Source organism: Haemaphysalis longicornis, unplaced genomic scaffold, assembly GCF_048455015.1.
Source record: "Haemaphysalis longicornis isolate Haplotype H1 unplaced genomic scaffold, Haemaphysalis longicornis Haplotype H1 scaffold_14, whole genome shotgun sequence".
NCBI lineage: Eukaryota > Metazoa > Arthropoda > Arachnida > Ixodida > Ixodidae > Haemaphysalis > Haemaphysalis longicornis.
Window position 1 is genome coordinate 25,471,325 of NW_027526245.1, and position 27,947 is coordinate 25,499,271.

Here is a 27,947-nt window from a genome sequence, read left to right on the forward strand (position 1 = left end):
AGTAAGTATCAACGTTAGATTGAGAGTTGCGGAGCATTCTCGAAAAATTTGGTTTCTTTGCAAAGCGTTTTACATCGGCAGGCAGAATATTACAATTGAGCGCTGGCAGTATGCAGCTTCGCTGTCGAGTGAACGTGTTTGCGAGATTCCCGCAACTCGAGCGCACGCAAAGGCACCCCATGTGGTCTGTTACGGAAAACGGCGCGCATCACGCAGGCCAGGCGTGGCTGTGGTGCGCAAGGCGCTCTTTAACTCTCGTACGTAAGGAACATATCTTCTTCGATGCTGCCTTTGTTCCCGGTAAAATCCGGATCGCTCTTACTCGGTTCGCCCGCTCCGGTTGTCATTGACGTCACGCATGCCATGTTACCTTCAGATCCAATCGCGAGACGACTTGGACTTCGCGGCACCCACACGCGGCTGCATTTTCCGCCCAGCTGTTCATATCGAGTTGAAACGAGGTTCAAGGCGTCGGGCTCCTGTTCGAGCGCAGGGTCGTCGAGTCACACAGGCGGCCTCGGACGAGAGCAGGGTCTCCGCCGAACAGCAGCGCTATGCGCAGGGGATCCAGCTGGAAGCCCGTATGTAAAGGTCGCCTTCATTGTTCTTTTTCGCCGGCAGAGCGAACCATCGACGCGAAGTAATCGTTCACTCACGCTTTCACACCGCTCGCTATCAATGCATTCGTTCATGCACGTTACTGGAGCGCTTAGTCCGGTTTCTCGCTGAATGGTACGCGCAGAGATAGCTCAGGCAGACGAACAAATGCCACTCTAACCTTTGTCCCAAAGGATTCTTCTAGGAAACTCTTCGGTGTCGCAGATTGGCATAAGAAACAAGGGTTCGGCTGGAGATAAGTATATTTGGACGCCTATTTTACGCATTCTAGTTGCCAGGCTACCGCCTCCCGGTACGTAATGTTTTCAGTCAGATGAAGCTTTGAAGGCACAGCAGGAATATTCCTCGGGATTTCGCCAACCTTACGCTAGCCCCTTCTCCCCTCAGACACAAACAAAAATGACATGAAAAGAAAGTTATTGTAGTTTTCTTATTGAATACGGATATTTTGTTTACGTTAAATACTCGTTTTGGGCAAATAAGTGGAGGTAGTTAGAAGGCTGACGGGAACCCATCCAAGGATTTTGGAATGGCCTGAACGTTATTAAAGTGGCTCAATTATGGTATAGTGGAACATCTCGTGGCTTCCTTCCTTGCTTATTGTATGCCAGATTACAGCTCTGTTGAGTCGCCTGCGTTGTGATAAATAATCAATATACTGTGAAAAGGTTTTCGCTGTGTTGGCGCATTTTTATAAGGCCCGCCATTTCTTTGACACTGGAAACTATTCCTACCCACCAAGCCAGGGCGTATAGATGGTATTCACGTATAACCTCAGTGAGCCATATCTGCTCTTGGCAACACTGAAAACCGCCGTGACAGCGCCCGCTATGTATGCGCATGCGCCCCATCTCGCCGAAAAACAAGAGGCCCCCGCGTTCACCTTCTGCATCGTCACCACCCGAGCCCCGGCCGAGGCGGTAACAGAGATGAATAACCGCAGTGACACTGCGTGGTGATGCTGCACTTTCCCTTGAGAATTCCGCACCTTCACCGAAGCACGGAGCCGAAGTTGCGAGAGAAAGCTGCTCGTCTCACGAAACGCCTACGCTGCAGCGCAGCTGCCTGCAAACACGGTTATCGACCCAAGTGCGTCCGCGATTTGCCCAAGGCACAGTGTCCGCTCCCCGCATCTCAGGTAGGGGCCGTATAATGAGTTGTTTAGAGCTAAAGCCGCACAATGTTCCCGGAGAAATTGTATATGTTCATGCGCACCCCGATTGTGATACGACCGTATACAGTGTACCAGTGAGTGCGTGAATGAGACCGTAGTCATACCACGCTCCCAGTAACTGACGGTGACATCACAAGCTTCATTCGAACGAATTAGATCAGTGCGTATCCGATGGAGGTTCTCAATATTGCCGGGGGGGAAAAATGTCCCTGAAATTGCACGCCGCCATGGGAATTGTGGGTACCGGGAGAATCGGGTTGGCAGCAAGTGGCTAGTGCAAAGGGATACCGATTGCATTTGGCGGCTCTGAAGTGTTTGTTTTATTTCTGCTTTCGGCATGATTTTCCGTTTTTGGCATGCAACTTTCTGACATTCATTGGCTATCACATATATATGTCTCAATAACAACGAGATTAGCCTTGAGATAATGTGGTCTCGTTAGCGGAAAAGAAAAGAATGGAAGTAACGGAAAGACAGAAATGTCAACCAGGCTGTGGCCTAGTTTGCAGTTTCTCAAGCTCGAAAGGATGACCACCTACAGCGACGGCGACAAGCGATGCGGAACCGTAACTCAATACTACAACAAACCGATAGTGTGAGTGATAGCGTCGAGCGAAAAAAAATGACTACACTGCCGCCAATATCCCCCGTCGTCGCCGCTCGTCGCTACAGTTCACTGTATTGTCGCTGCCGCCCGCTTGTGGGCGGCAGCGACAATACAGTGACAATATACAGCGACAGTGTATACAGCGACAGTGACAATACAGTGACAATACAGCGACAATACAGTGACAAAAGCGACAATACAATTGCGGGCAATTCTCTTTGGCCCGCAAAAAGCGAGCTAGGGTCCCGGCGGCCACCGCTGTCGCTCACACGATGCATGCCACTATGCATTCGCTGTACCCATTCATTTACGATTTTGACGTCGCTCGTCGCCGTCGCTGCTAGTGGTTACTCTTTGAAGTATGCACTGACAGGCGCAATGAGGCAACAGACATGGCGACTCGGCAAGCCAGTATTTATTTGCCATTTCAAGCACTATTGAAATTTCATAATGCTTGGCCCGCATGCTTGAAAAATTACTTGCGGTAATACGCTTGGCCTAGAGTTTTATTTGTATCTGTTTGCACAAAACAAATAAATACAACGCGACCAAATCTATTTTGCATCTCTAGCTGTTGCATTTGCTTCGCCGGCCAAAAGCGTGGCAGACGATAATATGGCAGTATTCAGAGGAAGCATGAACAGAAATTATGGCCACCTAAATAATTGATTTTCAGCTGAATATTACAAAAAACTAAGAATACAGCATCTAGTTTGGAGTGTGTAATAATTTACGTGTATACATGGGACAGCATGTGTAGATATGTATATATGGTATGGTATCAGGTGGCATGAGCACTCGTGCTCTTTTTATTCTGACGCCCATAATATTTCTTAAACTAAGCATTGTAACACAGCAGTTTTACACTAATTAAAATTTATCAATCACGGCAATTTTCGTGGTATTTTAAACAAAACCTTCATTTGCGTAGCCAAGCCACGCCGAACTTCTGGCGGGACTAGCGGTTATGGCGGCGCCCATCGAGACATGGAGAGCTTTCGCATTGTCACGCAGGCACTAGCGCCAAATTGCACTCTAGGTAAGGGGGTGAGAAACTCTATGGTGGATTCCGCCCAGCTAACTAGACTGGAAAAATGGTGTCGTTTTTATTCTACCTGTGTCGGTCACAAGCACTGCAGGCACGAATGCGATCACTTTCTAAAGAACCACGTACTCATACGAGCTTCACAGGTACACAGGATCCGAGGTTTTAGCGCGTTATTTGTCTTGGACGGCTGTGTATTGATATGTTTTGATCAAATCAATTACAATGACAACAATCCGCTGCGCGGTGGGCGGTCGTGTTCAGACACTGTATGCCTCGCACGTCGTATTTGTGCAAAAGAAACACAAAAGACTGTCATACGCTTTTTCTGTTATTAAATCAGCCATGATGGTCACTTAATTGTCTGGTTGCCTTGTTTCTTTTGGGGCGCGCTTTCACACGATGAAAGAGGTTGACTTTTCGGCACGGCTGTTCGCAATTCGGTCACAGGCTACTGCTGTGAGCTGTATTCTAGGCACACATGACTGAATCAGAATATTTGAGCTCATTTGTAGTTTCCAATGCTAGCCGCCAGGAAAACGGCTGTGATGTATGGGCAGTCTAAATTCTCGAAGAAATCAACTCTGCATTTTATGTTCACAAAGGAGGCACTGAAGAAAATCCTGCGTGCGTGTGTACGTGCGTGCAGGAGCACACACACGCACCCACATGAGCACTGACACGCACGCCCCTGGACAGGGCTAGCACAATTCTTAGTGCACAATTCTTTTCTAAACCACCCTGACAGCACCATGTGTACGCACAAGGTCCCAATACACGCATGCCATGTGTTTTCCACGTCCTTGATGAAGTGTGTAGGCCTATTTGCGAAAATTTGCAATGCATATGCTTATATTCCATATTTGCTGCTTCAAAGCCGTAACCGAGCAAGCACAAAAGTGTTTTGGCTGGTCGTAGTCAGTGTTAACAGTACAGCGAGTTCCCTTACTGCGCACACTTGCAGGTATGATACAAGCTGCCACGAAGTCTCAATCTGCCCATGCCCATCGCCCGTGAGGAAAAGCTACGTTTCGTTCACCAAGGCTTGCGAAGAAAGACGCGGCAAAATCTATAATTGGTGGCAACTTGAGAACGGCACCGGAAGTTGCCGCTGTTCCCTCTCACCGTAGCCGGATGCTTCTCAGCGCAGCGCAAGTTGGACGGTACTGGGAATATTTTGAACATGGCGTGAGCCGTTCCTGTGATTTTTTGGACTTAATACGCTTATAAACGACTCCAGTGACGACAATCCAACTGCGTGAGACAAGGCAGACGATATCACGAATTCATAGCAAACCCCTTTCAAAACGCGCGCGCACTGACGTCACGGGTCCGGCGCTTTGGCGGAGTGATACACTACTTGAGGTGGTGCTGTTCTTGAGTTGTAACTGAGTCTAGTGCATCCTCAACCTAATGGAGAGCTTCAAGAACGAGCGGTTAGTCTGCTCGACGAGGAGACACCACTACTCAACTTCCCAAAGAAAGTTGAGAGACGCGCGAGAGCTTTTTCCATTAGAACCTGCGTCCAACATCCGCTGATATATTGTCAGACCTTCAAAGTCCCGAATCGCAGACGAACTTCGAAGACATGATACGATTGTTCACGCTGAGTAAACGTATCTACGAGCGATGTAAATATACACCGTTACGTGGTCACTGAGATAAAGGCATACTATTGTAGTCCTTCTTCACGATCGATGCTTGTATGGTCTTATTTAGAACCAATCCTTTTAAGGGATTTTCGAGTAGCAAATCTAACGCAATGGAAGCTCGGTTTCACACACGCACCGTATGTCCGGAAGCCTTATCAGAGCGTTTCGGCCGATCAACCAATTTATGGGGAAGCACATTACATTTTTGTGAGGACGCCATCTGTACAACTAAGTAAGATTTCACTTTAAAAACAACCGGGAACAGTGTAAAATACGCAAAGGAATAGTTTTGTGCCGGAATGCTCTACAGCTGCCTTCAAGTATGTGGCATCGTTAACATCTTTAATATGTATGTCAACCATGTCGCATATACGGTCGAACCCACTTATGACGATCCGAGATATAACAATATATCGGTTATACCGACCTTATTTCGGTGCACTCAATACTCTGCTATGTCACCCATTGAACCTGCATCGAGATGTACCGAACATTTTTCAAAGCGTCCTACTTTTACAACGAATACTTACGGCACGAAGGCGCATATACGGCGCACACGAAGGGGAACCAATCCAAACAGTCCTTAAAGCATGAGAAAGGCGGCGTGCAGGTGCGATCACCTCTTCAGTTTGACGCGACGGAGATATTCCAGATCGGCGAGCACCACCCGTAGATTTCGGACGCCGCGACCGAGGTAACGCACTTTCCAGGCATTTCTCAAGAGGCATAACAGCAGCGAGGAAGGAAACATTGGCTGCGGCGTATCTCAGCTAACCTCGCATATCCAAAGCAAAAGCTTGGCTTAGTCTGGTTGAGACTTGATTTCGCTTGGTTAACCTTTGATGTAGCTCCATTGCGGACCACAGCTCAAAGCCGTTCGGTCCCGTGCAACGCTCACACGAGGAGACCCGGCCTCGCATTCATTTAAGGCGAACTAGGCGCAAGGCGAGTCACGTAGCCCGAGATGATCCAGCGGCGCAGTCGTGCGGCGCTTCGGGGGCGGTCGCCTGCCGATCAGCTGATCGGCCACTTTCTCCGCGGCCGCCGCCGCTAGTTGAGCAGAACGAGTGAAAACGGGGCCTTGTGCGCAGTGCCGAAAGTGGGTCAGGCAAGACATGTCATGCGCTTCAAGGGGTGTGTCCCAGAGGGTGTGTCCTCAATGAAAACGTGAACTTGCGCATCCGCGGCGGGAGTAGTAGAGGTTTGATTTAAAATAAAAAGGCAGCATGAAGCCTGACGGGAGCATCGAGCCGCCCGAGTCGACGCGAACGCGGCACCGCGCACTGCAAAAAGCACCGGCGCTTACGTGGCGGCTATCTAGAGATCGCGGGTCGCAGACACTTCGTTTGCACAGTTGCTTATAACAAATCGTGATGACATTCAAACTTTCGAACTCATCTCTTTCCCGGTCGAAGCGGCGCAGCTACCGGCACACTGAGCCCGGGGCGGCTGATAGCTATCGAAGCCATTACGGCGAGTGGAGATATTGTCACGTGGCCAAATGCGACGCAGTTGTCTTCACGAAAACCAAGTTTATTGGAGCAAACTTGTGCTCCCCTAACAACTCAAAGAATACAGGCGGCGAAGCAGCAGTCAACAAAGTGACATGCGAAGTCGAGCGTCGACGATTCGAATGCCGCGGCATCTGCTCTGCGGGAACTTATCACTCGGCGCGAGGGTTTATCAAATAGTCGAAGTGTATCCAGAACACTGCAGATCAGCGAAGATTATTCTAGGCTGTTCACATTAGTTCGGAACGCTCTGCCTATCACAAGACATAACACATGCGGCACAGAAAGAAAGAACGGAATACGCGCCTCCCTTGGCACACAGACAGCATAGATAACACAGACCGGTGCAGCCGGGCGGCGAAAGCAAAACAAATAAACAAACCCAGTGCATGGTTCGCGGCATTACCCTCGCCCCCATTCACCCGATGCTAACATAAGCGACAGTGGGAACAAATAAATAATAAAAATTGGGCCCATCTCCCCGCGAGGGGACTCGAGTAAATGCGTCGCATAGGGGGTGGGTGTATTGCGTTAACGTTTAGTGTTTGGGGAGTTGGTGGTAGTGAATGCATTGTATCAGCAGCTTCTTGACGTAGTTTGAATGAGTAAAGGATATAAGGCGCGTTCGTAGCCTCCCATTCTGTGTCGGCTTTGTGGCGCAGTGGGTAGAGCACCATGTACATTGCGTTCCGCCCGCAGGGTCGAGGGATCGAAACCAGGCGCCGGATAGTATTTTTTTTATATATAGTGTAAGGGGATGGGTGCGGACTACGACTACGGACGTCAACGCGGGTGACATCGTGAGTTACTGAAATGCTCTGCATTTAAAAGTCCGTCATCGTGCGTTGAAAGGTTTTAAGCAAACCACGTGGACGACTTCGCGCCGCGTGCGTTGTCGTGATGTTCCGGAATCACCATCGGGGATCAGCTCGTAGGTAAGGTGGCCAACACGATGTAGAATCTGGTAGGGTCCGAAGCACCGTCGTAGAAGCTTCTCACTGAGCCCACGTCGTCGGATGCGAGTCCAAACCCACACACTGACTGACTGAAAAACATTTATTTACAGAAGTTTGTACAGGGAGGGTGGGAGCGGTCCTTAAGGGGCCGCCCCGTACAAAGACTAGGTGGGCTCCCCCTTACGGGAGCCCAATGGCGTCGGCCGCGGCCCGGGCCCGCCCGACCAGGGCCCGTTGGGCCGTCAGGTCAGAGCAGCCGAGCAGGGCTGCCTCCCAGTCCTCCCGGGAAGGGTTGGGTAGAGGGGGTAGGTTTGGGGTTTTTTGGCACGCCCACACCATGTGGAAAATGTCAGAGGAATCTTCCTCACAGTGCGGGCACTTCCCCGTGCAAGCGGGGTCGAAGTGTTTTAAGATTGCCGGGCACAAGAGAGTTTTCGTATAAAGGCGAAGGAGGATGCGCTCCTCCGCCTTCGTGAGACCCCTACAGGGCTTGGGATAGACGGAATGGCCGGATTGATAAAACTGTGTGACCTCCTTAAAGGTGCAAGCGGGAGTAGGTTCTAGGTCCGGATCGGTGGGAGATGAGGATGATGCCCGGAGAGTGAGCGCGCGGGCAGCGGCGTCAGCCACCTCGTTACCCTCAAGGCCCATGTGAGCCGGAGCCCATATGATCGTTCGATTCGCGGGGCACCCAGGTAGTTACTGTTTTGCAGAATTTTGTAAGCAAAGTACGGAATGCACCCCTGTTCGATATTGCGGCAGGCACCCCTTGAGTCGGTGATAATGACCCGCGAGTCCTGATCTGCGGCGGCTAGCGCGATGGCAATCTCCTCCGCGTGTGTAATATTGTGTGCGCGGAACGTGAGTCCGTTCACTGCCGTGTTTTGGTGGACGACCACGGCCGTGTACCAACCCCCGTGGTGCGGGCCGGAGGCGTCTACGTAAAAGACTCCTTTTTTTCGACCATAGTGGCGAGCCAATGCTTCTGCCCGCGCGACGCGTCGGCCACTGTGGTCATCTCACGTCATATTGGCTGGAAGAGAACGCACATGCAAGGCGTATCGCCAGACGTCGGGAATTTGCACGCGCTTTTCCGTATGTATTGGGTGATGGATGTGTAGTCGGGCAAGAAGGCGGCAACCCGACGGCGTTTTAGAGAGTCTTGTGTATTGATTTGTCAAGTGCGCCTCACGCAGCTCCTTAAATGTGTTCACCATTCCCAGGCCTAGAAGGCGCTGGTTGGAGGTGTGGAGCGGAAGGTCGAGAGCGCGCTTGTAGATTTTACGGAGAATGACCTCGAGTACATTCTCGTCAAACCTGCGTAAGTGGAGGTATGGAGCCGAGTACAGGACTCGGCTGGTTACGAATGCATGCGCCAGCCGCAAGGCATCTTTGCATCGTAACCCCCCGTGCTTATTGGAAACCCGGCGAATCATCCGGCCCACCTGGTCCCCCACTTTACGCAATTTGGCCAATGTTGTGTCTGCTCTGCGATGCTTATGAATGAAGAGCCCCAGCACTCTGATCTCCTCGCGTTCGGGTATGAGTCCGCTGTGAAGGGACAGGTTGATTTTGGTGGTGCACTTTGGTGAGGGGCGTATGTGCACGAATTCCGGTTTGGACGGGGAGCACTGAAGGCCACAACGACGGGCGTAGTCGTCCACGACGTCCGCCGCTTGCTGCAGGTTGGCCTCCATGTCTCCTGATGAACCGTGTGACGCCCAGATGGTGATGTCGTCGGCATATAGCGCATGCCGGATGCCTTCGACTTTCGTCAGCTGAGCAGGGAGCCTTATCATTGCCAGATTGAATAGGAGGGGCGAGAGGACTGCTCCCTGCGGGGTCCCTCGCGTGCCTAATTGGTACGGGCCGTGTTCCATATCCTGAATTCGAATATATGATTGTCGGTCAGTGAAGAATTGTTTAATGTAGTTAAAGGCATTTTGGCCACAGTCCACTTGTGAGAGATGTGTTAGAATAATTTCGTGAGTCACGTTATCAAAGGCCCCCTTCAAATCCAAAGCGAGCACAACTTTGTCACTGAAAGGGTACTCGACGGGATTGAGGATCTCACGATCGAGCTGGAGTAAGACATCCTGCGCGGACCGGTGTGGGCGGAACCCGAACATGGTGTCTGCAAATACATTTTTGTTCTCCAAAAACTCGGACAGCCTGTCGCGCACTTTCGCCTCCATTAATTTTCCCACACAAGAAGTAAGAGAGATGGGGCGCAGGTTGTCCGTGTTAATGGCTTTGCCCGCTTTGGGTATGAAGGTGACCAGGGCGGTCTTCCAATCAATCGGGAGGGGTGTTTCCCCTAGCCAAATAGAGTTGAAGTAAGCAAGGAGCATAGTGTATGCAGAGTCGGGAAGATTGGCAAGTAGTTTCACTGTAATGTGATCACGTCCTGGTGCCGTTCCTCGCCTCATTTTTGCTAGGGCCGCCTTTAGGTCGTATAGCTGGAACGGTTGATCCAGCTCCGCGTTCTCGTTACCTGCATACGAGTACGCGGACCCTCGGGGGTCCTGCTGTGTGCTTAGGTATTGGTCTCGCAGTTTGCATGCCAATTTTGCGGTGTCCCCATCGAAGCTGTGAATCGCTCGTTGGAGATGCTTTTGTGTCTCTGTTCGAGTTTGGGTGGGATCGATCAAGGCGCGGAAGAGGCGCCAGGTACTCCTACTGGACATTTGTCGCGCGGCCGTGTTGCATCGGTCCACCCAGTTAGAGTCGGCGAGCCGCGTACTCCGCCGCCCGCTGGGTGAGCTCGGCGATGCGAATTTTCAGTTTTCGGTTGTGTTTTTGTCGGCGCCACCGGCGGACGAGGCTGTGCCGAGCAGCCCAAATGTGGAGGAGGTAGTTATCCACCTCCGGAGTCGCATCCGAGAGTTTAATGTGGGTTTCTGTGGAGCGAAGGGTCGAAACCAATTGCTGGGACCAAGCGTGGTACCCTTGCTCCTTAATGGGGGTGGAGTTAGTGTATGATTGTCTAAATTTAGTCCAATCGGGTAATTTTGCCTCTGCGAAAGCTCTTGCCAAGGGACGGGTGCGAATGGTGGTGTTGAGTATGCAGTGGTCGCTGCCGAGGGTCTCCTCGGTGTTGACCCAATCTGCATATTGGATGTTTTTTGTGAGCGTAAGGTCCGGACATGTGTCCCGGGTCACGGAATTACCCACGCGGTCGGTGTGAAGAGTTAGGCCCAGCGTGGACATAAGTTCCGCCAACTTACGTCCACGCCGCTCTTCACGCACATATCCCCAAAGTGCGCTGGGGGCGTTAAAATCGCCCACAATCACCAGGGGGTCCTTTCCCGCTGCCTTTAAAGCACGGCTAAAAAGGTCTGCGAATGTAATGTTGGCTAGTCTCGGCGAGCAATAGATGTTTAGCACGTGTAGTGGCGGGTCCTGTTTGCGCAGCGGAAGGAGTGTTACCATCACGTACGATAATTTTGGCTTAAGGTCAAGGTCAACTAAGTTGGCCGTGTAATTTTTATGCACGCAGATGCAGGATAAGGGGTCTTGCTGAAACGTAGTATAGTTTGTGAGCGTGGCACCACTGCCTGGCTCTTGAAGGGCTACCACAGCAGGAAGGTTTTCAAACGTATTGAGGAAAAGTCGGAAGTCGGCCGGCTTTGTGCGGGACTTAAAGCCCCGACAGTTCCACTGGGTGATTTGAATGGGGGTGGCCGAATTGGATCGCGCGTATTTCCGAATTTTAGGGCTGCCCGCCATGGTCGGTGAGGTCAACGAGTGATTGTGATAGCGGCGCTCCCGAGCCAGCACTAGCGGGGTGAAGATTGTCCTCCATTCCCACTAGGGAGCAGCTGTCATCATCATCAAGATCAATCTGTCGTCGAGAAGTTTTGGGGTACCGGTCGGACACGTCCTTAATTAGGCCGGCTCGTTTGTTGGAACGCGTGACTTGTTGTGCTATGAGCGTGGGGATGGCCTCTGTCATTTTCCCGATCGCGGCTTCTACGAGAGTTGAGATTTGATTTTGGAGACCATTTATCACACTGTCCATACGGGCTTCAAGGGCGCTCATACGAGCCTCAAGAGCGGCTAGCGCGTCCTTCGCCGCTGCGCCAGTCTCACTCTCCATTGCCTCTACTGCGGGGGGAGGAGGAGGGCAGACTGATTGGGTCTGTTTTGCCTCGGCTGCTGCTAATCTTTTTTTGCAACGTTTCAATTTGTGCCTGCAGGTTGCTCAAAATATTTTGCTCGGTTCTGCACACCGAAGAGGGGAGATTAGGGGGGGACGAGGAGGCAGCCCCGCCCGTACCGCTCACCTGCTTTCCGTTTTTGACGGCGTTGGCCCAGGCCTGACCCCCACCACTGCAGGACTGCACCGTCGGCTGCTTGCCGACTGCTCCGGTAGAGGGAGCTTGCTTGTTCGTCTTGACATTGTCCCGGCGCGGTGGCTCACCGGGTTCATCGCGAGTCTGAGGCTGGCGACGTTTCTTGGCCGCCATTCTGGATTTTCTGCCCTTTGGGGCGGCCGCATTGGAGATACGGTACTTGGCCGTACACGCTCGTGAGTTGGTGGCGTGCGCTCCGCCACACACAGAGCACACTGGTACACAGTCATGAGGGGCCAGCACTCCCTCTTCCACAATCTGCACCTGCTGTCCACACAGGCCACACGTATCCGGTCTTGGGTTGGGACAAGCGTCCATCCGATGGCCTACGACACCGCACTTGCCGCAGGCCGGAATCGTTCGGTAGTAGGGTTGGACGGGGATCAATATTGAATCGTAGCGAACAAAGCGCGGCTTCTTCTGGCCAGCGAAGGTCACGCGCGCCTTGTTCGATGTTCCAAATTTACGCACCTCGACGATGGTGCCTGATCTCCAACGCACGCTCTCGCGAAGTGTCTCCGTCGTATCTGTGTTGCGGACCACGATGACTCCGTGGCAAACATTGCCTCCATCTTGTCGTAGGTACCCGTGTAGCAGGACCTGCCTGCGCTCGATGTTCACCGCGAAGTCCCCGATAACCTTGTCCGCCGTGTCGGGGTCCGGGGTATGAATGACGATCAGATTTTGCTCTCTCGAGGGAAGAACTGTCAAAGACTCAGCTCGCTCGGGCCCGAGGTACGCCTTGAACGCGGTTCCGTACCAGTTCTCGGAGAAAGCTTCATGCAGCGAGATGCACTCACGTGGCTTGACGACTATTACATAGTCGTCCGGATTCGGTTTTGGGAAGGGCCGAGGCTTCCATTTGGTGATGAGCTTGCCTTTGCGTCCAGCGGCACGGGAGGCGGGAGGCTGCGTCTTGTCTGCCGGCGTGCCGGACGCTGGGGTGGCGTCCGACGCTGCCTTCTTGGCGTTGGCTTGCGAGCGGCGTGCTACCGCGTCGTTGAGAGCTTGGCTCCGAAATCTCGGTGTAAAAGCAGAATTTGGCGTCTCGGAAATCGGAACCGTGTCCCACGCCATGGCATGCGGGTCGTATCCACGCTGGTTGATCGTAGAGGTTGCCATGTTGCCTCGGGAGGCCTGTGCCACGCAACCGGCGTCAGCGTCGCCGTTTGGCTTAACGGCGTCGCCAACGTGGTCGGGCGATAGTCGGCCGTAAAGTTGTTAAAAATCGGCCCACCTGGATGATGCTGGTATCTACGTGTTGCCTGTGAGCTGACGAAACGATCGATGTCGGTCTTGACGGCGTACAGTGAAGTTGTCCGTGGTTCCAGCCGAAAAGCGGCGGAGCCCAAGCGCAGCACCGCCGTGGGTCTGGCACCGCTAGGGGCACCCACACACGATTCCCTGGGCGGTACTCGGAGCCTCGGCGTCGGAGTTTCTAGCGTCTCGCATCCACCAGCTGCTGGTCCGTTGTGCGAACTCGAGCTAGCAGGTGGGCCTCCTCCGCATGCTGAAGGTATCCTTGGACGTCGGCGGTGAGGTCGTCGTCTTCCACGTGCGGACGCATGGCGTCCAGCATCGTGGTCGGCCGTCTTCCGTAGACAAGCTCGAACGGCGTCATCTGCGTAGTTTCCTGGATAGCCGTCTTCTACGCAAAAGTGACATACCGTAGGACTTCATCCCAAGTCTTATGTTCAACTACGACGTACATAGACCGCATATCCTTGATTGTCTTGTTCAGGCGTTCTATTAGTCCGTTCGTCTGTGGGGTGGTACGCCGGCGTTCTTCGCTGATTCGTGTTGCTGTGGCGTAAAATTCCTTGCATGAGCTCCGCAGTGAAGGTCATTCCGCTGTCCGTGATTACGACTTCAGGGGCTCCATGTCGCAGCACAACTACCTGGTTTTATGAAGACCTTAGGGAGTTTTTGTTCAGTCCCCCTCGGAAAAGCGGCGGTCTGTCAGTAGCGCGTCATGTAGTCTGTCGCTACGTCAATCCACTTGATCTGTGATCGTGACGTAGGGAACGGGCCTAAAAGGTCCATTCCAATCTGTTGAAATGGCCTCGACGGGACGGCGATCGGCTCCAGAAGTCCGGCGGGTCTTGTCGGCGGGGTTTTTTGTCGCTTGCAGTCCCCGCAACTCCGAACGTAGTGGATGACGTCGGATGTAAGGCGTAGCCAGAAGTACTTCGCCTTGATTTTTGCAATAGTACAAGCTGTGCCATGATGTCCGGAAAACGGGTCGTCATGGCACGCTTCCAAAATATAGTCACTAAGGTCCTTGAAATGACAAACAGATAAGTCGTTCTCGTTCCCAGGCTAAACATATTCTTCTAGCGGACGGAGTTTTTCAGGCTGAGTACTCGTAAGTTCCGTTTGAACACCCTAGCACGGCGACGTTGCGTCCTGCGAGGTAGTCGATCATGACGCGGAAGTCAGAGTCGGCGCGCTGCTGGGCGACTAGGTCGCTCTCCGTAACGACTCCGAAGAACGTGCTATCATCATCGGAGGCTTGTGGTGGTTGGTCGATGGTGGGCGGGACAGGTCGTGGGCGTCGGAGCGTTTCCTGGGGGATTTGTAGACGATTGTAACGTCGAACTCTTGCAGGCGGAAGCTCCACCGACCAAGACGGCCAGAGGGGTCCTTCAAATTGCGAGCCAACACAGCTCATGGTGGTCTGTCACAATCTTGAACGGTCATTCATACACGTATGGGCAAAATATCGAAATGACCCATATAATCGCGAGGCACTCTCAGAGCCTCAGTAGTTTTTTTCTTCCTAGGACAGACCACGGCTGGCTTAGCCGATCAGTTTTTCGAAACCGCTTTACTTTTGGACCAGGACAGCACCCAAGCCTACATCACTGGCGTCCGTGTGCATTTCCGTTTCAGCGTTGTCGTCGAAATGCGCGAGAACGGGCGGGCTTTGCAGGCATTGTTGCAGCTCGCAGGATACTTTTTCTTGGGCGTTTTTCCAGCTCCAAGGGGTGCTATCTTTCGTCAAACGCGTGAGTGGCTCTGCAATGCGCGCAAAGTTTGCGACGAAGCACCGGTAGTATGTGCACAGTCCTAGAAAATTTCGCACGCCCTTTTTATCTTTTGATCTTGGGAAGTTCGCTATGGCTGAAGTTTTCGCCGGGTCAGGCCGGACTCCCGCGGCGTTGATGACATGGCCCAAAAACCTGAGTTCCTCGTAAGCCAGCGGCACGTTTCAGGCTTCAGCGTTAACCCTACGAGCGAATAGCCATGAGTACAGAGTACAGACTCCAACCTTGCAAGGTGTTCATCGAAAGTCCGGGCGAATACCACAACGTTGTCGAGGTATTCGAGGCAGGTGTGCCACTTCAGGCCAGATAGCACAGTGTCCATGACTCCTTGAAACGTTGCTGGCGCCGCGCACAGCCGAAACGATATTACCTTGAACTCGTATAGACCGTCCGGGGTTATAAACGCAGTCTTCTCTTGCTCTCTCACGTCCACTTCAATTTGCCAGTAGGCGGTCTTCAGATCCACCAATGAGATGTACTTCGCGTGGTAGAGGTGGCAGAGGGCGTCGTCGATATGTGGCAGGGGGTACACGTCCTATTTGGTGATTTTGTTAAGTCTTCAATATTCAACGTAGAACATTAAAGTGCGGTCTTTTTTCTTCACGAGTACGACCGGCCCAGCCCACCGACTTTTCAATGGCTGTATATGTCGCTGAGCATGTCGTCGTCTTCAGTCCGGATGGCTTCGCGCTGGTGTGAAGAGACGTGGTGCGGTGACTGTCGGGTAGGTCTGGCTCCATCTTCGGCTATTATCCGGTGCTTCGCCAGAGGTGTCTGACGTAACTTTGAGTTCGACGAGAAACACTCGCTGTAGCGACGCAGCAAAGCCGATAACTTGTTTATTTCTTCTTGCGGCAGCGCCGGGTTCACGTCGAAGGGGTGCAGAAGCTTGAAGGTATCTTCGGGTGCGCGTTCAAAGTCGGCGACTGCGATCACGTCATTTGCTTGTTGCGTTTCTTCGAGGAACGCAATTACAGCGCCCTCGGTGAAACTGGCGACCAAAACATGGGATTTGCGTTGCTAAAACGCCGCAATGCCTCTTGCGACAGACACACAGCGGTCGAGAAGCAACCTTTGTTCACTCTCCACGCTGGCGTCGACGTCAGGAGTAGCACCTTCACAGTAGACGGTGATCACCAAGCTTGCGCGGGGTGGCAGGGTGACATGATCATCAGCGATCCTTACAGCTCCACGGTTGTGGGGGTTCGGTTCCGGCGTCATGGAATTATCGGAGGAAAAAGTTATCGACTTGGTCTTCAGATCAATTATTGCGCTGTTGTGCGTCAAACGTTAACCAGAGTGATAATATTTAGGGGAAAATAATTGTAGACTATTACTTTATTATTTTATCCTTATTTCAGATAGTAAGTTGTTTGAAGAGCTTGGAAAGCTTTTTGAGCAAACCTATGAAAGCATATTCTTTGTGTGAACCGGTGCACCAGCCGTCAGCTACAGTTCAAAGAAACTTGTGGCTGAGCGCGTTGGTTCATACTTGCAGAAAAAAGAAAACGTGGCGTTAAATAGTCGCTGAAGAAGACAAGATGGGACAGATACAGGCGCCCGTATCTGTCGTACCTTTTTTTCGTCGTAGTACGTTTTGTTAGTTTTTCTCCGTCAACTACAACTTTCGCGGCGGCATATTACCCTCTCAGTCATACCTTCGACACCGGCATGACCAATGTCAGGTACGAGCAGGCACTGCCTGCCTTTTCACTGAGCACGGCTATTACAGAACAGAGAGGATTTCGGCTTTCTCGTAGCTCGTAGATGTGTTAATGCATAGTGAAGAAAGGAAATCCCAAAAACTGCATAAGAATCCAATTGTCCTAACGCTCTTCCCATAACCCCCAAAGCGACATAAATGCCCAGGCGTAGTTTACTCTCTAGTATAGTAACTAAGAAACTCTATGCTCAGAAGAGACAAAAAATCTTGCTTCGAAATAGCGATTTAGTTTGCCCGGTATCAAACTCGCTGTCCATCGGCCGGCCTTCAATGCAAACTGCCGCGGCCCACTGGTCATTAGCGAGTGCGCGCACAGTTGAATAGTCAAGAAAAAAATCTGCCCTTGCTTCAACATGCCAGTCTCTTACCTTTTTATGATTGAATATTCGCTCCGCGAGAACGACGAGTGCTTGCTTCCTTGAGCTAAATACTAAATCCTCCACATTTTCTTATGCTTTTCCTTTCGGTGGGCAGCGGCCGTTGCGGTGAACTTTGTAATCGCGTTGGCTACATGGTTTTGTCCCTCTGTCCTACGCGCTTACGGCTACCGTTTCAGCGTATTCAATGTTGCCGCGTACATGCCAAAATTGCTGTTTTCCGTGGTTTTAATTGAATGCGACAGATTTCGACTACGTTTTGGTAAGAACGTAAAGAACATGCGCGTGTCCTAATACCGGGTACGTTGTGGTAAGGCAGCATGCGCTCTGCGAATTCCCCGAATTTGCAGTGTTTTGCTGGTATTCTCAGTTCTAAAAGCCAGTCATTGAAGATTTATTCCAATTTTTGTTCTCGGGAGCCGAAGCAAGACCCATGGTACGATGTTCTTCGCTCGCTTGTAGAAGCCTTCGTAATTTAGTATTATGAGGTTTACATCACTTGCGTCCTATATAGGCTCAAAAGGGAACGAAGCCTCTACTTTTCTGCCCTTTTACCAATGGTCACTAAAAGCGTCACCACATGCGCTTCCTTCAGTTACTCGTTCAGCTAGTAGCCGCGAAAAACAGATATCGAACTCCCTTTTGCATGTAGTCCACCCGAGCCAAGAGTCTCGCGATGTGTCGAGGGGCTTCAGAGGCATCAGGAGCGTTGCCTGCAATACAGGCGATGTCGTCATGCTAGCTGTTTTCCGCTGCCACCAGGTGAACGAGCAGGCGGCAGGAGTCGAACAACGCTTTAGTGCCGGTAACGACGGATTTCTGTAGGCTCGGTGCCTGACGTTACGGTCACGTAGAAGCGACGGCTGTGTTTCACTGTCGCACCACGGCACCATCAGCTCGGTTACAGGGATTACTGGAGAATTTTGGGTATTACCACATCCTCTGGTAAATGAGAAGGAATTCATGATGATGGATTCGTGAATGTCTGCGTGCATGCGGCCGTGCCTCTATCTTCTTGTGTGTGCGTGTGCGAATGGGGTGGTGCTGTTTCCGTTAAGGGTATTTATCATGACGCCAGCTGCCAGCTAGCCAGCCACATTTTGGCAATGTATTGCATAAAATAATCCTCCGTGACTCCGAGAGAACGAAGCAGAAAACTAGCCACGGCGCACCTGCTTGTCCCGCTGCAAATTTCGTCGGAGTCGACCATGTAACAGCCCCCCCTTCATCGCACACCTGCCACTATGAACGCAGTGAGGGTTTGTTCAGTTTAGTTGAGCTTCCTGGCTAATTCGAGACTGTTTTGCGCCATAGGTTGGAACGTTTGTTTTTGTGAAGTAGAGCTTGTTTCGAGTGCAGTCGCTACTAGGTAATTTTCAAAACAGTGCGGTGACTGAGTTTACAAAAAGAAACACTACAGAACCGCCTGGTGCATGCACGCGAAAGTGCATGTGCAAAAAGAGACGAACCGTCCAGACTCGTTCCGATGAGGGCTTTATTTGAAGATGGTGATGTTGATGATGATGATCACGAAGGAGGCGAGGCATCATCTTTTTCTACAATGCATTCGTGTGCATGCATAAGGAGTTTGTTTAGCGCTCCTTCTTGTATTCTCAGTCGGGGCAGTGTTTTCAAAATAAGCTTTTGATTGTGTTGTACTTTGAAAGTGATGGGCGTCATGTTTTGATTCATTGTGTGCTTTTACCTCGTCTTTACTCTACACCGTTTTTGTGGTGGTGTTTTTGTGATTTTGTTCCCGAAGAATTACCATTACCGCATAGTTTCAGTTAAAAGAACGACAGCACTCCTGCTTGCATACAGATAATACGCTTCGACTATGCACGAGGTTTGTTTTCGCTGAATAATGTATATATTTATCAGTCATTCCAGCAGTTTTTGTAGTTTGGAGAGGTCTCTCCTGTATATATCTCTTGTTTCAAGTGTTTTTGGCCAGTTGGTTGAAACGAGTTGCAGACAGGCGAAAGTTTTGCTGTTAGGTAGCCGAGACAGACGGCCGCGTTTAAAACATCCGCGTTCAGTTGGAAGAGAGCCAAAACTTGTGTAACAAATCGGGCAGACTTTGTTACAGTGCGCACTTACCGTAGCCGCAATCCTAAAATGGCGCTCTTGACTGAGAGGTAGCTAAAATATATTTGGAACATGCCATGGTGTACGCAATCGGGATGGGTTCCTGGGAAATATGCACCTACGCAGAGAGGGGCAATTTTGGGGAGATATGCTGTTTGGTAGCGCACATTGGTCATGTTGAAATGGCCTAGCACTTGCTTTTTCAGGAGGGTCGGGCTAGCGGCTGCTTCACGAGCGGCAGCGGAGGACAGACTGCCGCCGATGAAGAGAAGACAGCAGCTGGCGGTGCTGCAGGGAGGAACGTGATGCCGCAGCCGGACGGCCCGCTCAGCTGGATGGTGGCCGTGGTGTGCTTCCTGGTGAACATGATTTCGTCGGGATTCTTCCGCTGTGCCGGACTCTTCTTCAACGCCACCCTTTCCACCTTCGGCGTCTCCCGCGGAGAGGCCTCACTGCCGCTCTCCATTTACGGGGGCTTCTTCAACCTGTCTGGCAAGTTATCATTACGTGTCTCACGTGCAGCGAAGCTGGCCATATGCATTCTTAGAGGGGGCTTCGGGGAATCCTCAGCCCCCTTCGCCTGTTCCCCTACGACTTCAGAAAAACTAATTCCGCGCTTATTTGTGCTTTACAGTTTCTTCTTGTAAGAAAAATCGTCTTCCTAACTACCTGGTACCAATTTCTAGGGCGAAAAGGCTTAGAGGGGATGAACTGGACAAAGACAAGCGCTAACCCTAACTACGTACCTGAATACGAAGTATATTCAGGTAAAATGGCTACAAACTGCCACCACTGATGAGATCTTCCGTACCTGCACACATTGCTTACACATTTGGGGAGTTAATAAGGGACAGGGAAGGAAAATTATCAAGCTTTTATTCGTGTCTTCATTGTGTGATCATCCCAATTCATCAGCAAGGTGACATGAAGAACTTGAAAAACTACATTCCGATCAGCTTACTTTTAGTCGTCTACAAGGTACTTACCAAGGTAATCGCTAACAGAATTGCTGTCACCTTAGATTTTAGCAAACCTAATGAAAAATTAGGGTTCCGTAAAGGCTTATCTACAGTCGATCACATTCACACGATCAATCAGGTAATAGAGAAATGCGCTGAGTATACCCAGCCCCTATACATAGCCTTCATAGATTATGAGAATGCATTTGACTCTGTCGAAATCTCAGCAGTGATTCAGGTATTGCCGGATAAGGGTGTATACAAGCATTAAGTAAGAATACTAGAAGATATCAACAATAGGTCCACAGCTACCATCGTCCTACATAAGGGGAGAAGTAAAATACCTATAAGAAAGGGCGTCATACTAGGACACACAATCTCTCCAATGTTATTCCCGGGCTGTTTGTAAAAGGCATTCAGAACATTACATTGGGATCAGAGGAGTCTAAAAATTGATGAAAAATACCCGAGTGACGCTGCAGCGATGGCGTAGAGGTAGAACACCCGCCTCGCGTGCAGAAGGACCGTGGTTCGAATCCCGGTGCCGGACAATTCCCACCGGATTAAAAAAAATCCGCGTATTGATTGAATTGCACAAAGGGGCTTGGGGTGCGTCGTGACCTCGGCGACCATTGCCGGCAATGCACTCCCTCACCAGAGCAGGATTGGCCACCCTGGTGTAGTAACTGCCACAACCTCCCATGAATACGCCAATTAACCCTCAGCCCTCAGTCCCCAGCGGCTGCGAAGCAACTGACCACGGCGGCGGTCAGACCTGTGACGCAGCAGAGGGTGCTAAAAGTCCCTGGATCCGGACAGGCCGCCAATGGAATCTGAACCTGGCAACGTTTAACGCGCGAACCTTATCTAGCGAAGCAAGTCTCGAGGTGTTTTTCGAGCAATTAGAGGGCATTAAAGGGACACTGAAGTGAATTTGTCAAGCTCCCGTTTTTGCTTGCACTGCGTAGACTGGCTCAAATTAGCACACTTTTCATCGTTTATCCGGTTGACAAATCGGTAATTATTTTACAAAGCGCGAAAGAAGAAAAACTACCATGCGCGGTTTGCGGCGGCCGCACCAACTAAGGCTGTGACGTTGAGAGGAGGGGCGCCGTGATTGGACTATGCCCAAGGTTAGCAATCACACAAGTTTCGGTTTCGGTTCTGTAAAACATAACCAATGGCTTTGTTCGATGGGCATTCTCAATATCTCAGTAATCATCGTACCGCGCTTCTGCCATGTTGTCGGCTGTAAAATGCACAAGATAAGCCTCCCAGGACGGCTTGTAGTCGTAGCATTCACTAGCCGAGACCTACGCAGTGCATGAACGCCCTCCGCGTACCCGCAGACGCCCAAATGTCATGCGCTTTTCCCCCATATTTGGAGCTTGCCTCCCTCATGCCTGTATCGTAAAAAGCGTGTTCGCACCAGGCCAAGGGTCTGTTCATTCTGGCCTGTGCCCACTGCCTGCAAGCAGTTGGTGCTTATGGCAACAGCACGCCAACGAGAACTCGCTAGCGCGCCAGTGCCAGCCTGCGCGCGTTTTGTGAACTAGTTCGTGTAGCCATGAACGTTGCGGCCCCAAAAAAGGTGAACTCAATATAAAAAACATCGGCGGAAAACAAAAAAGTTAACTTCAAAAAAAAAAAAAGCACGTACCCGCGGGGATTCGAACTCGTGACTCGCAAAACATTCGCCGTGAATTCCTAGCGCCTCAGACCGCCAGGCCACGGAGCGGGACGCCAATGCTTTGCTAATATAGGGTATATATTGTACAACCCGTTTACACTTTTATTTAGTTTTGGCATTTCAAGCCGCTTAGGTGAATATTTCTTGTACTGCGATCGTGCAGTAAGCGTCGCCCGAGTTTCCACAGTAGCTCACGTCTAGCAATTGCATTTCGTAGACGGAAAAGCGTTCGCAGATGCGTAGTCGTGCTGCTGACCGCTGTGCTTGTTCGCCCAGCGCAAAAACGTGCTTCCCGCGCCCTAGTTTTACGCTGAACGGTAAAAATATTAGTTGATTTTATTTGCTTAGTACCTATATTGACTTCGCTGACTCTTCTCCCGCCTTCAAGAGGCCTTATATTTTCCTACTGGCGTACCAGTCAGCGAAGCGTCGCATGTGCAGCGCTTGTGTGAAGCGACCTTGACTTGGAGCTAGATACAGTGTACAAACAAACCAAGTAAAGAAAGGCACATTCTTCCATTCACAAACGTGTCCTGGCTTCGTTTCAACTAAGCGAACGAATTGCGACCAAGCAATTTTTTTTAACCTCCTTGATTGCGACGACCCGCCGGCGGCCGCCGGACGAAACGCTGGGCCGACTGGCTCTGTCGGCCGGGGAGCCGTGCAGTAGCGCAGCCGTGGCGCAGCCAATTGCCAGCTCATCCCCTCCTGACGTCACACGAAAACGCCACAGAAAATGGGCGAGCGTAAAGAGAGGAGGACAGCGTTTTCGAATTAGTTTTTCTACTAAATAAAATCGCGTAAACGCGCCTAGAGTGGTCGAAACATGGCCTGGGGACTCCGGACTACAATTTGCGCAAGTAATCCCGCAATGTTTACATATCACTTCAGTGTCCCTTTAAATGGGATGTAATAGGGCTTAGAGAGGTTAGGAGGGTAGGCGAAGCCTTTACGGTTCTGAAAAATGGACACGTCCTATGTTACCATGGTCTAGAGGACAGAAGAGAACTGGGAGTGGGATTTCTAGTCAATAAAAGCATAGCTGGCAACATAGACGAATATTATAGCATTAACGAAAGGGCAGCAGGTCTTGTAATTAGGCTCAATAAGAGGTACAAGCTCAAGCTGGTGCAGGGCTACGCGCCCACATCCAGCCACGACGACCAAGTAGTGGAACGCCTCTATGAAGATGTGGAATCGGCAATGGCTAAAGTAAAAACACAGTATACCGTAGTTATGGGGGTCTTCAATGCTGAAGTAGGCAAGAATCAGGCTGGAGACAAGGCAGTTGGGAACTATGGTCTGGGCTGTAGAAATAGCAGGGGGGACCGAATAGTTGAGTTTGCAGAACGGAATAACCTACGCATAATGAATACCTTCTTCTGTAAACGGGAGAGTCGGAAGTGGACCTGGAGGAGCCCGAATGGGGAGCACAAAAATGAAATAGACTTCATATTATGCGATAACCCTGGCGTCGTGCAGGATGTGGAAGTGCTCGGAAGGGTAAGGTGTAGTGACCACCGTATGGTAAGATTTCGAATTAGGTTAGATTTGAGGAGTGACCGCAACAAGCAAGTACGAAAGAAGCCGATGACGGAGCTAACAGTAAGACGTAAAGTAGAAGAATTCAGGATCGCGCTGCAGAACCGATATTCCGCCCTTAACGAGGAAGCCGAGCCTACGACACAGGAAGCGAGCGACAACCTTACACGCATTATCACGGAGTGTGCAGTAGAAGTCGGGAGCACTATGGCTAGACAGGATACTGGTAAACCTTCACAGGAGACGAAAGATCTAATCAGAAAACGGCAAACCATGAGAATCTCTACCGCAGCTGACAGAATAGAACTAGCCGAGCTCTCGAAGTTAATCAATAGGCGTAAGACAGCTGACATACGGAAGTATAATATGGAGAGGATCGAATACGCTGTAAAGAACGGAGGTAGCCTGAAAGCAGTGAAGAGACGTCTTGGCGTGGGGAAAAATCAGATGTATGCACTTAAGGATAAGCAAGGCAATGTCATCACAAATAGGGCCGAGGAGTTCTTTAGGGATCTGTACAGTAGCCGGGACATACAGGATAATGCCGAACGAGACAGTAGTTCAGAGGAGATAGACATCCCACCAGTAACGACCGAAGAAGTAAGGAAGGCTTTGAAAGAAATGAAAGCGGGCAAAGCACCTGGTGAGGATCAGATAACAGCAGACCTCTTAAAGGATGGAGGAGAAATTGTACTTGAAAAACTGGCAAACCTGTATACACATTGCCTAATGACCGCTATGGTACCGGAATCTTGGAAGAACGCGAACATCATCCTAATCCATAAGAAAGGCGACATGAAGGACTTTAAAAATTACTCGCCGATCAGCTTACTGTCAGTCGTCTACAAGGTATTTACCAAGGTAATCGCTAACCGAATCTCTGCAACCTTAGATTTCAGTCACCCTAAAGAACAAGCAGGGTTCCGTAAAGGTTATTCAATAATGGACCATAGTCACACGATCAATCAGGTGATAGAGAAGTGCGCTGAGTATACTGAACCCCTACATATAGCCTTCATAGATTATGAGATAACGAAGCCAAGATAACCGCTGGTCATTAAGGGTAACAGAGTGGATCCCTAGAGAAGCAAGCGCTGCAGGGGGCGGCAGAAAGTTAGATGGGCAGATGAGATCAAGAAGTTTGCAGGGATAAATTGCTCACAGTTGGCACAGGACCGAGGTAATTGGAGAATAATAGGAGAGGCCTTTGCCCTGCAGTGGGCGTAGATAGGCTGTGATGATTATGATGATGATGATGATGATGACTAGGTCTAAACCCTAACAGTCATTCAGGCATTACGGAACCAGGGGGTAGATGAGCATTATGTAAGAATAATAGAGGATATCTACCATGGGTCTACAGCTACCATCATCCTCCATAGGCAGAGCAGTAAAATACCTATTAGGAAGGGTGTCAGACAAGGAGACACAATCTCTCCAATGTTATTCACAACATGCTTACAAGAAGTACTCAGGACGTTGGATTGGGAACAGGTGGGAGTAAGGGTTAATGGAGAATACCTCAGTAACCTCAGATTTGCTGATGACGTTGCCTTGCTAAGTAACTGGGAAGACGAATTGCAAAGCATGCTTTCCGCATTAGGCGAAATGAGTAGAACCGTGGGCCTGAAAATTAATATGCAGAAAACTAAAGTAATGATCAACAACCTCGGGACAGCAGAGCAGTTTGAGATAGGTGGCGAGGCAGTGGAAATGGTAAGCGAATATATCTACTTAGGCGAAGTTGTGACCCCAGATCCCAACCATGAGGCAGAGATAATTAGAAGGATCAGAATAGGGTGGTGTGCATATGGCAGACATTCTCAGATAATGAATAGCAGCCTACCATTGTCACTGAAGAAGAAAGTGTATGACAGCTGCATCTTACCGGTACTCACCTACGGGGCAGAAACTTGGAGGCTCACCAAGAGGGTTCAACTTAAATTGAGAACGACTCAGCGGGCAATGCAGCGGAAAATGATAGGTGTAACATTAAGGGACAAGAAGAGAGCGGAGTGGGTCAGGGCGCAAACTGGGGTTAAAGACATATTAGTAGAAATTAAGAAGAAGAAATGGACGTGGGCAGGGCGTGTAATGCGAAGGCAAGATAACCGCTGGTCATTAAGAGTAACAGAGTGGATCCCTAGAGAAGCAAGCGCTGCAGGGGGCGGCAGAAAGTTAGATGGGCAGATGAGATCAAGAAGTTTGCGGGGATAAATTGGTCACAGTTGGCACAGGACCGAGGTAATTGGAGAATAATGGGAGAGGCCTTTGCCCTGCAGGGGGCGTAGATAGGCTGTGATGATGATGATGATGATGACATGAGTGACCTCACATTCGCTGATGTTGCTTTGTTCAGTAACTGGGGTACGAATTGCAAAGCATGATTACCGCACTGGACAAGCATAGTCGAATCGTAGGCCTGAAAATTAATATACAGAAAACTAGAACTAGAGCACCGCGTGTGACCAGAGTAGCGAGGAATGTAACTTAGAGACTATATCTACTTAGGCCTAGTAGTGACCCCACATCCCAACCATGATACGCAGATAATTAGAAGGATAAGAATGGGATGACGTGCAGTATCAGAAAATGAATGGAATCCTACCATTGTCACTGAAAATGAAAGAGCTTGACAGCTACATCTTACCGGTACTCACCTATGGGGCAGAAACGTGGAGGCTCACAATGAGGGTTCAACTTAAATTGACGAGGACTCAGCCAGCAATGGAGCGGAATATGATAGGTGTAACATTAAGGGGCAAGAAGAGAGCGGAGTGGTTCAGGAAAGAAGCCCGTATTAAGGACATATAAGAAGACATTAAGAAGAAGAAATGGGTGTGGGCAGAGAATGCCACGCGAATGCAAGATAACCGTTGGTCGTTGAGGGGATCAGAGTGAATCCCTAGAGAAGGCAAGCGTAGCAGAGGGCCGCAGAGAGTAAGTCGGGAAGATGAAATGAAGAACTTTGCGGGGATGAATCCGTGGCAGCTAGGAGAGGACCGGGATAGTTGGAGATCAATGGGAGAGGCCTTTGCTTTGCAGTGGGCGCCGATAGGCTGCGGCTGATAATAATGATGATGACCAGTAAAGGAACTCTCTACTATACCCGGGTGGAAGTTAAGAAAGGCAATTACTAACGCAGTGTATCACTCCCCGCAAGCAATGAACCTGGATTCAACACGCGCGCACGTTTTAAAGCGAGATTGCGCTTAATGCGTAACATCGTTTTCTTTTCCCCGCATAGTCTTTTAGCAGTCACTGAAGGACATTAAAAACAGATTACGTGCGAGAAATACTCTCTGCAATTACTCTCAGTAAGGAACTTCTGGCGCCGTGCGGAGTAGCAGCCGGCTGAGGGGAAGAGGCGCAAGGGGGAACTTTCATTGTTGTTCTTAAGCTGTAACCGAGGGTATTACTACTACTACTGCTCATGCCAGGCGCATTCTATCAAAATAGAAAAGGAAATGTGTGGCCTCTGAAAAAAAATACCTTGCATATTATGATTGATTGATAGTAGGGTTTAACACGCCCACGCAACGCAGGCAATGAGGCGTGTAGTAGGGGAGGGCGCCGAATTAATTTTGAACACATCGGGATCTTTAACGTCCGGCAAAATCTGGAACACACGGTCGTTTTTGTTTTCGTCTCCATCAGAAAAGCGGTCGGAGCAGCGGGGAATCGAACCCGCTTCCTCGTGCTGAGCAGCACAACGCCTTAGCCACTGAGCCACCGTGGCGATTGCCTTGCATAATAATATGAGGCAATTCTAAGTTTCGCCCGTATGTCTATGGGAGGCCACTTAAGGTGCTAACAGACCATCATAAGTTTTGCTGGCTAGCATATCTGAAGGACCTTTCGGGACGATGGAGCCCGCACCCGCAGGAATATGACCTGACCATCGTTTACAAATTGACCAGGACACATTCGGATGCCGACTGCCGGTCGGCCGCTCCTGTGCACCCACCGGCACCAGACTTTGGCAAAGGCGCCTCATTTCTCAGCATCGACCAGATTTAGGGAAAATCCCAAAGGTGGAGTAAGTTTCTGCGAAGGAAACTTTGACATTCACGTAAATGCAGCCATGCGGTTGCAAAGAAAGCTATACAGCTTCATCAGAAACTTTGCAGTTGAAAAAAAAATTCTGCACCAGGACGAATTTTTTCAACTGCAAAGTTTCTGGGAAAGCTTTATAGCTTTACTTTGCAGCCGTATTGCGTCATTTAGGTGGATGTCAAACTTTCCTTAGAATTTCTCTGCTTCGTAAGGGTAAGCGACCTAACCAACCAGGAGCTTGACGACACCGAGCTACGGTCTTAATCGACTACTTCCAAGGAGGCAATGCCGCATTGCCAATGAATTTTAGGCGGGATTGCACTGCATTCTCGGTGAAAAATTTGTTGCTAGTGAAGCAAAACTTCGACCCTACAACGAGAGCGGAGTAGTTTCTTGTCATCCTCGCAGGCCTCCGCAGTGAAATTTTGGAAGCGTGCTACAACCCGTTTTGCTGATATCTCGGCAGTGGGTACAGCATGCAGACTTGTAAAAAATAATGCAAAGTTCTACTGTCGCCTGCCTTGCGTGCGAGGTTTCCCACTACGTC

General features: G+C 50.3%; 1 protein-coding gene and 1 pseudogene across 1 annotated transcript; one reads left to right on the forward strand and one right to left on the reverse strand.

The window, feature by feature from the left end:
- Positions 1-441: 441 nt before the first annotated feature.
- Positions 442-27,364, forward strand: LOC144164809 (uncharacterized). Its single transcript, XM_077695073.1, has 3 exons — positions 442-581; positions 19,360-19,645; positions 27,186-27,364. The coding sequence occupies exons 1-3, from the start codon at positions 555-557 to the stop codon at positions 27,362-27,364; spliced, it is 492 nt and encodes a 163-aa protein (XP_077551199.1). The 5' UTR covers positions 442-554.
- LOC144165011 (uncharacterized) lies at positions 11,222-13,130 on the reverse strand (annotated as a pseudogene).
- Positions 27,365-27,947: the final 583 nt, after the last annotated feature.